Source organism: Gallus gallus, chromosome 17, assembly GCF_016699485.2.
Source record: "Gallus gallus isolate bGalGal1 chromosome 17, bGalGal1.mat.broiler.GRCg7b, whole genome shotgun sequence".
NCBI classification, from domain to species: domain Eukaryota; kingdom Metazoa; phylum Chordata; class Aves; order Galliformes; family Phasianidae; genus Gallus; species Gallus gallus.
The window spans coordinates 6,248,412-6,257,608 of NC_052548.1; the positions used below are offsets into that span (position 1 = coordinate 6,248,412).

Consider the following 9,197-nt stretch of genomic DNA (forward strand, 5'->3'; position numbering starts at 1 on the left):
CACGTGGGTTCTGTCAGATGGCTCCATGCTGCACCCAGGGATCTGTATGCATTGCCTGACCACTGCTGGGAGCAGGAGAGTCCTCCCTGTAAATGTGCTCCTTGGGCACCTGCAGGTTGCTCCCTCCTTGTGAGCAGGAGCTTGGTGCATCTCTGTGGCAGGCTAGATTCCCTTCCCTGCCTGGGTGTCCCACTCTTGAACTCACTGTGACTTATAGAAGCGAGGGCTGAAATCAGCACCAAGTTGGGTATGGCAAATGGGAGAAACCTCTGCCTTTGCCTCATGGTATGCTGTAGGTTGTGGGGCTCTGAGAAGAGCCTCCTATAAACCCCCAAAGTAGTGCCACACATGCAGCAAGACAAGTGGCAGACACAATCCTGTGCCCCACACCTCCTGCTTAAATGCTGCAGCTGCCTCCTAGCTTTTAACACTCCTCCTCTTGCCACATCCAGGGCATTTTGCTCAAGTCCAGCCACTGGCTTGTGCACACCTAATGCACCACAACTGCTAACACTGGCCCAACTGCTTGCCAGGGCTGAGCCCACACAGAGCTGCTGCCACCCATCCCTTGTAATTCCTCCCCAGCCAGCTGGAGCCCTCACATCCTGCAGACTCTCCCAGAGGCACACCCTGACTCTCCTGCAGCAGAAACAAGCACCTTGTTGCCATTTAAAAGGCCTTGTTTAATTGCTCATTTTCCATTCCACACAGCAGGGAAGTATTTTATCACATTATTTTATTTTTTTTCCCAAAACATCGATTCATGAAGATGCACAGCTCCAATTCTACACAGTGGGAAAAGGTGAAAAACAGATGCTGCCATGAGGGGCAATGTGGTGAGACAACTCTTCTGCAACCAACTGCCCGTGGATCCCGGATCCACATGCTATAAATATCTGCTCAGAGTACACATTTCTTCCTTTTCTGCATCTGTTTCCCATGACAAACAAAAACAACAAAAATGTGGGGGGGCTCAGCTTTACAGCATCTTCTGCACTTCACAAGGAAGCAGATGCTTCCTTGGGGGAGCCAGATGGCTGTGACAGGTTGGGACCTTCCTGCAGAGCCCCAAAAGTTGGGGCTTCCAGTAGCAGCTTGGCAAGAAAACTCCCATTGCAGCCCTGCTGCAATTTCTTTCCCCTGGGAAAGAGGCACTGGAGATCAAAGTTCAGCATGCAATCACCAAAGGGAAGAGAAGCAGATAAAAGAAACAGGGAGGAGCAAGGCACCAAGGAGATAGCTGCCCATTCCTCATCCTTGCACAAGGACACACCAAGGAACAGCCAATTGTCTGCTTGCTTTGGAGTCCAGCATTGCTGAGGCACCCTTTGTAGATAGTGCTCTGTGCTGAGTAGATTGAGCACTCTTGGCAAAAGCTCTGACATCACTGAGCAGTCAGGCTGCTGTTGCTAACCCCACTTTGCCTCATCCCCTCCAAGTTCCTGGTTTTGGAATCCCAGGTGAGTGAGGAAGGCACCCACACCCAGGCAGAGATGCAGGACTGTGGCTGCTTCCACTGACTGAACAGGAGGGCATGGATGCCAGCACTCCCCTGCACATTGCTGCTCAGTTCTTGGTACAGGCAACATCTCTCAGCACCCTGAGGCATCTCACCGTGCTGCCACTCCCTCATGGCACTGCTTCACCCACCCTGCAGCCAGAGCAGAGACCTGTACAGTCACACCATCCTCCTGCTCTCTCCCCTTTTCTTACAAATCCACATTCTTTCAACTTGCAAAGGTGAACCCACCTTTTAAACCACCCTCTTCCTGCAGTGTCCAGCTCCCCGCTGCCCAGGAGCCCTCTTCACCTCTGGGCTCTGCTCACCTCCCTGCAACATGTTTTAAAGCCACGAGACCTCCACAGACATGCATGCAGCATTGTGCACAAAAAAGCACACCCCTGAAAAATCAGCAGAGACACCACAGGCAGAATTGGTCAAGCCATTGGCAAAGGGACAGCAGTACCTCTCACTGCAGAGACAACGGGTGCAGAGCAGTGATTTGCTGACTGTCTGGAGGCACTGTGACCACAGAATGGGGAGATGGAGAGTCATCAGTCAGGCTGAGGTCCTCGTGCCCAACAGCAGCGTGATCAATGAGGAGGTACCACTTCAGCCTGTCTGGAAGAGGCAGAGCCTTGATTTTTATGTCTATTGGCCAAGGCCTAAGGCGCTGCCGGATGAACACCCTGCAGAGATGTTTCAGTGCCTGTGGGGTGTGCTCCAGCTGCTTCACAGAGCAGAACAGAGTCCTGATCTTTTCCTCATGGTACCTGCAGCTGTTAACGTCGACCTCGAAGTCGCTGGGCAGCTGGATGGTTTGTGAACTGGCCATCATGAGCTCCAGCAGAGTCTGACCCATTTGGATGACCTCTGTAGAGATGCTGCTATCTTTGAGGATACTGACGTGAGAGCAGAGGCAGTCAAAAACAGTCTGGAAGCCCGACCAGCATGAGGGACCGTGGAGGGAGCAGTTGTAGGCAGCACCTGACTCCAGCAGGAAACGCAGCAGTGGGAAGTGGCACGTGAAGTTCTGGAGGCAGCGGTAGGTGAAGGACTCGAGGGATGGGCACTCACTGGGGTTGGCACCATGGGCCATGAGCAGCTGCATGACGCGGATACAGAAACGATTCTGCACCTCTGCCTCCTCTGTGCTGGCCAAGACTATGTCACCCAGCAGGAAGATGATGTAGGTGAAGACAGTGTCACCATCTTCAGTGGTAGCCCTGGCATCTGCACCTGGAGGAAGGAACAGAATGTAAATAGAGCTGCAAAGAAAGGCAGGATGCAATCAGGATGGATTCATGAGAGACACCAAGAGGGGGAAGGAGGGGGGTGCAGATCCTTTAGTACCAGCAGGAAGTAAGAAACATAGTACTTAAATGCATCATGCAGCCACACAACCCACTGTGGAGCTGACAGCAAGACAGCTGACAGCCACAGTGCTTCTTCCTGGTGGAAAAGCATTTTAAATCAGAGCGCCCCTGGACAGAGTGCTCTTCTGGACTTTATTTTGCTCAGTTGGGAGCATAAAGGAGTTGAGAGGGCAGCACCTGATGCTGTACAAAGAATCAGTAAGCACCAGGCCTAGAGGGGTTCTGAGTGGAGAAGGGAGCAGTTGCCCTCACCTCCTTCCAGCAGGAGACGGATGCTCTCTGTGTTGTGGATCTGGACGACATCACTGCTGCAATAACAATGCAACAAGGCGTGCAACAACGCTGTCTTTCCTGCAGTAGGAAAAGACAATCAGATGAGACAGTGCTCCACCTGGAAACACTCACCCCAGAAGGAAGGAAAATAATCAATTTCACCAACCCAATGGCTAAATACAAGGGAGACAGCCCTTCTACCAGCAGGCTCCCAATGTTGCTGTGATGGAGCACAGCTGTGGTGGCACAGCTGGGGCTGGTGGTGGCCTCAGAGGGCACATGGGCCATGGCAGAGTGTTTTTAGAGCACGCGCCCCCCACCTTCACTCCCCCCTCCCCCATCTTCCATGGGCTGCACAGGGCTGCTTTTAGCCTCCTGCTGCACCTAACGCAGACAAGATACTAGGAGACAGCACAGAGCACCAGGAAGGTTCTGCAGCCTACATTCATTTCCAAAGCAGGCAGAATTTGCAGCAGCAAGGTGAAGGGACACAGATCCCATGCCCTGCTCCAGCCCACCTGCTGGAAGCACCCCACAAACCAGTTTTGTCAGCTGCGTTGACATCGGCCCCAAGCTGAAGCAGCCTCTGGAGGCATGGCAGCCGCTCGGGCTCCTCACTGGCCAGATCAAGGGGACTGCTCTCATGGATCTGTACAGGGCAAGAGGAAAATCCACACGTATTAAGGACTATTTATGAGTACCTCTGGAGAATCACTGATGGGGCTTCATCATGGCCAACGTGACAGCATATAATTCATTCTGTCCCCAAAAGCAAGACAGCCCCCTCCCCAATGTCACTATGCCTACAGGGAGAGATCCATCTACCCCAGCTTCCTCCCACCACACACTCCACAGCAGAGGCAGGCCTGCTTGGCCAAAGGCAGCCTCAGCTTTTGCCACAGCACTGGAGCAGTGCAGGCAGCAGCTTGGGAGGCCACTGATGGCAGGTGGCATGCAGCAGGCCCCGGAAGGGGCAGCAGAGAGGGCTGACCCCACACGATGGTCCTTTGCAGCCCCAAGGGAGCTGGAGCATGTCCATGTCCAAGCAGTCAATTCTGTACCCGGTCTCTGCGGTTGATGTCGGCCCCGTGGCGTGCCAGGAGCTCCACCATGTCAGGCTGGTTGCGAAGCACTGCAATGTGCAGCGGGGTGTAGTAGGTAACCGGGTCTGAGGACAAAAACATGTGGTCAGAACCAAGGGTCTTCCCAGACATGAAACATGTCAGCCAGGGTGGGCACTGAGAATCGTTGTCCACAAAAACAGTCGTTACAGATGCCCCATGTCCTGCATCTGCAATGGCTTTGCCTCTATCAAAAGCCCTCAGATGCCAGCTGGCTCCCATTCTCTGGTCATCCCCCGGTTCCATTCTTATGGCTGGGTTTAGATAAGGTACATCTAATCTAACAAATCCAGAAGCAGAAGCCTGAGGCCAGAGCTAGCAGCACCCCTCCCTTTCCGTCCCAGATATCTCTTGCAGGGCCAGCTTCTCACCACCCACCCCTCCCAGCCAGCTGAAGGAGCAGAGTCAAGCACAGCGCCCTTCCCACAGCCATACCTTCAAAGCTGAGGTGTGCACCAAACTCCAGGAGTACTTCTGCAGCCTCGACAAGCCCCAGCTCAGTAACCTTCAGCAGAGTATAGCTCACACCTTCCTGGTAGAATGGGGAGTGGGCTTCCCTCTCCAAGACTTGTCTCATTGCTGAGAGCTGGCTTCCATTGCTGCCCAAGCAGGCATGGCTGGAAATGAATGAAAATAACCAGTTACTCACCAGGGCAGTATGTGTCTCCTATGTGCTTGTAAGGGTCAAAGTAGGGAGGGAGAAAAAGCCCTGGTTTCTCCTGTTGTCCTGTAAACTGTTGGCTACAGGGTTATACAGCAGTACTGGAGTGCAGCTGAAACCCTGGTGAGCTTTTGTTGCTGTGGGTCAGGCAGTTCCTGAGGAGCACACACAGCCTCACGTTTGCTCTGCTCCATTCCATGTTCCCAAAGGACAGAAAGAGAATGGTCCTCAGAAAAAAGTGCTCACTGAGACAGGGTTTGTTCCCAGTGCCAATACTGCTGAGCTCCAACCACCACCACCATGCAGGTGTTTATCCCCAGAGCTCTGCCTGCAGCCCGGTCAGTTACCTTTCAAGCGTGTCCTGCCTTTCTGCATCCTGTAGCGCCAGCAACGCCAAGATCTCATCCACCAAGGGCTGGTACTCGAGAGTGATCCTGCGGAAGCCGTGTAGGAAAGGCATCCTCGAGCGCTGTGCTCTGCACACAGGCCCCGCAGGGCCCTCCCGCATGGCAGTGCCGCCTGCCCGCACTCAGGAACCCGCAGGCCGAGCCAGGCCTGCTTTCCACGGGGCCGCCCCCTCCTCTGAAAACAAACACGGATTTCGAGTAGCGTTGCGCTCAAACAAACATCGCTTCCCTCGCTCCCAGAATCCCCGAACCCCCCTCCAGAACCTCGAGGCAGCGCCGGCAGACCCCCACCGAGACGGTCCCGGAGGCCCCAATCCCTCCCCGCGGAGCGAAGCCCGAAGGACGGAACACAAAACACCGCCACACCGCCCTCACCTCACGGCCCCGCCGCCGGAAGCGGAAGTCGCCAGCTGCGTCCTGTCGGTGGGCGGAGCCTGAAATGGGGGCGGGGCCTCGTGGGGGCGGGGCTACGGCGCGCGCGGCCGCCAGGGGGCAGCAGGAGAACGGAGGCGGGGCGGGGGCGCGCGCAGCAGGTGCTGGAGGGCGCGAGACGCGCGTGCACACGCACACACACGCACACACACGCACACACACACCCGCCTCAGGTGTGTGCACGCCCCGTGTACAAGCACGGCCCCTCTGCTTGCAACCGGGTGTGCGCAGCTGTTCTCGAGTGCATGATGCATGCCTGCAAGCGGATGCACACACACCAGTGCACACACACACACCAGTGCACACACACACACACCAGTGCACACACACACACCAGTGCACACACACACACAAATGCACAGACGCACATCCTGCCCCCCCAGCAGTGACAGCCCTGTCCCAGTGCCCTCAGTGGCTCTGGCTCTGTCCATGCCATACTGGGTGCATGCAGGTGTGCAGCATTGCCCTGCAGCCCCACGCACCCCCATTGCCCTCCAGGGAGCACCCAAAGGTGCAGGTGCCCCCATGTTCCCGGGATGCCCCAAGTAGCAGCCATAGGGCTGTGGGTGCCCCCCCTGCACCGCACCCATTGGCTGTCAGCTCCCTGGGGCTGGGGATCTGGGGACTGACAGGGCCACGCACACTCCCATGGTGTTGCTCCTATCCCATAACCCTCCGTGTTCCCCAGACCATGGTGCAGGTGGTGGGCACTATTACCATTCCCAGCCATGTGGCACCACAGGGCGCTGGGCAGGTCTGTTATGGGAGAAACCATTCAGCAGCGTGAAAGGAGGCAGTGCTCTGAGCAGGTGTTCCTGTTGTGTCCCTCATGTGACCCTGCTGTGGCCCTGCCACGTCCCTATCATATCTCCACTGTAGCTTTGTGGTGTCCCTATCATGTCTCTGCTATGTCCCTGCTGTGGCCCCATTCACGTCCCTGCCGTGTCCGTGCTGTGTCCCTATTATGTCCCTGTAATGTCCCTTCTGTGGCCCTGCAACGTCTTTGCCATGTCCCTGCCATGTCCCCACTGTGTACCCACCACGTCCCTGCAGTGTCTCTATTGTGTTCCATCCATATCCCTTCTGTTGTGCGCTCACCACATCCCTGCTGCATCCCCACCATATCCCTGCCACGTCCCTCTTGTGTCCCCACCACGTCCTCACCACATCCCATTTGGATCCCTGCTGTGTCCTCCTTGCGTCCCCACCACGTCCACGCGGTGCCCCCCTTCCCCCCCCCCACCCCCACGGCAGTGCCACAACCCCCGACCCCCCAGGAGGTGACCCCCCACCCCCATTCCCGTACCCACAGCCCGGTGCCACTGCACGGTGTGGGGACGGCTGTGCCATTGCTGGCAGCGCCCGGCGGGGCGGCGGGGAGGAATGCGAGCTGCCATCCATCAGGGAGACAGAGCAGCGGCGAGCCGAAGAAAGAGGGGCATTTTAGGAGGAAAGCCAGGGAAATTTGATCATTAAGAAATCCTCCTGGCTGTCTGGGGGAATTTAATTAAATTGCTGGAAAGGGCTGTAAGCACATCTGGATCCAATATGTGCAGCTTTGATTTTTTTTTTCTTTCTTTCTTTTCTTCTTTTTTTTTTTTTTTTTTGTAGTTCACTCTTTTCCCATCTCGCTGCTGAAGGGGGGGGGGGGGGAATAAAAGGGAAATAGCAGAGCCACGGAGTATTGGTTCATCTGGGACTGGGATTGCTGGCAGGGAAAGAAAGAGAGAGGGAGAAGGAAGGAGCGAAAGAAGGGGATGGAAAGCGGGGAATGAGGGGTTTGGGGGAGAAACCTTCCCGTGGGGCTGCAATGCCACGATGGGCACTGCAGGCTCTGCCCCTCGAGATGCCCCCACAGTGCGACACTGATGCTGGGACCCCCATGGGAGGACACAATGGAGCATCACCCCACGCCGCGCTTTGCGCCGCGATTCATGGCGTTCATTCGGTTTGAAGGTGGGAAGAAGCGAAGAGGGAAACACGCCAAGGAGCACAGACAGCACCGCAGTGGGGTGGGTGCTGCTCTGCCCCACGGTGTGGGATCGGAGCCCATCCACTCAGGGTTAGGTGCAGTGAGACGTGCTTGGCTCGGTTTCCGCCCAACGCTCTCCGCTGCGCCGGGATCTCCTTTTGCCAGCACCGGTTTTAATCACTTGAAATGCATTCCCCCCCCCCCCCCCCATCCCCATCCCCAAAACCAAGAAAGTTAAATCCTACAGCTAAAAAGGAAATTGCATTAATACAGATCGTTGTATTTATAAAAGGGAAGGGGAAAAAAATAAAAGCCCAACCTTGACCCCTACTTCAAAAAAGAGCCATTAGGATCCCAACCTCTGAAGGGCCGACGGGGGTACGGCTGAAGACTGCCTCGTTTCTCAATGCTTTACTGTTCCTGTCCCGCTCGTGGAAATGCGTGAGGAGCGGCAGGGAACTGCAGGCACCCCGCAGGAAGGTGTGTAAATCTTTGCGTGTCTAAAGAAACTTTACCGGGCTGTGAGGATGGGGGAAAAGAAAACGCTTGGCCTCTTACCCCCCCCCCCCCCCCCCCCCCACTTTCCTTTGGAGCTCTGATCCCCTTTGATCGTTACCAAAAATATATATGAAAACAAAAAGGTCGTATCTCACCCAAAAAAGTATCGGCCGTCAGAGGGCCCGAGGAAGTGCGAACCCGAGGGGGCTGTGCTGGTGATTATTCCCTCCGTTTAATTATTTAATGCTGTGGATGGGATGAAAGACGTCGGCCCTGGACAAGCAGACGGGGTGGGGAAATGGGGGGGTTGACCACAGGGTGGCCCCCCAGCAGAACCCATTGTCACATCGGTGGTGGGACCCCGTGCTACAAGGGGGCACCTCCAGCCGCAGGGAAGAGATGGTTATAGTGGGAGTAGAGTGGGATGAGGGGATGTGTGGCCGAGGGGGGGCTGTGCATGGAGCCGTCCCCGGGCACTGAGCGGGCAGCCGAGCGGTGCCACCATCCCCGCGGTCACACAGCCGAGGGGACGTCGGGACTTCAGCCTGCAACGGAACCCCGGGGTCAAACATTGGGGCCAATAAACCTCAATAGCGGGAGGGGGGGCCGGGCCGGGCCGGGCCGTTCGCGTACCCTGGGAGAGCCCCCCCCACACACACACACAGCGGATTGCCAAAATCTGCCTTCAGCCGCAATCTGCGGAGCTCCGGGAAGCCGCTGCCCCGTCAGGAAGATCAGATTTGGCAGCGCCGGATTGCATCGAAATGCGCGCCCCTCTCTGCTCGAAGGGAAAGAGCGCAAGGAAAGCTCTCGGCCAATGTTAAAACAGCTCCTCCGGGGGCTGGGATGGGTGGGAAAGGGTTCTGCGAGCTCGGAAATTGCGCGTGGAGCAGATAGAGGCGGTGAGAAGGGGGGGACGCGGGGTGTGGGATGGGGGGAATGCGGGGATCCGAGGA

The 9,197-nt window shown here is 56.4% G+C and overlaps 1 protein-coding gene across 4 annotated transcripts; it reads right to left on the bottom strand.

The window, feature by feature from the left end:
- Positions 1 to 719: 719 nt before the first annotated feature.
- Positions 720 to 5,744, bottom strand: ASB6 (ankyrin repeat and SOCS box containing 6). Of its 4 annotated transcripts, none has more exons than NM_001030688.2 (7): positions 5,715 to 5,744; positions 5,280 to 5,514; positions 4,707 to 4,888; positions 4,212 to 4,318; positions 3,691 to 3,799; positions 3,130 to 3,228; positions 720 to 2,740 (listed from the first exon to the last, which is right to left on the bottom strand). In NM_001030688.2, exons 2-7 carry the CDS (start codon positions 5,438 to 5,440, stop codon positions 1,971 to 1,973), a joined length of 1,428 nt encoding a protein of 475 aa, NP_001025859.2. In that variant the 5' UTR covers positions 5,441 to 5,514; positions 5,715 to 5,744; the 3' UTR covers positions 720 to 1,970. The 4 variants fall into 4 exon arrangements, with proteins under 4 accessions (NP_001025859.2, NP_001383588.1, NP_001383587.1 ...); NM_001396659.1 differs by having other exon boundaries at positions 5,631 to 5,725; NM_001396658.1 differs by having other exon boundaries at positions 5,604 to 5,725.
- Between the last annotated feature and the right edge of the window lie 3,453 nt (positions 5,745 to 9,197).

Excerpts from the sequence above, each read along its gene's own strand:
- ASB6 (NM_001030688.2), bottom strand. The coding sequence starts at position 5,440 with ATGCGGGAGGGCCCTGCGGGGCCTGTGTGCAGAGCACAGCGCTCGAGG. Across the intron at positions 3,800-4,211 it reads ACATCAACCGCAGAGACCGG|ATCCATGAGAGCAGTCCCCT; the intron begins GTACAGAATTGA and ends TGCCCTGTACAG. Across the intron at positions 2,741-3,129 it reads CCGTCTCCTGCTGGAAGGAG|GTGCAGATGCCAGGGCTACC; the intron begins GTGAGGGCAACT and ends TCCTTCCTCCAG.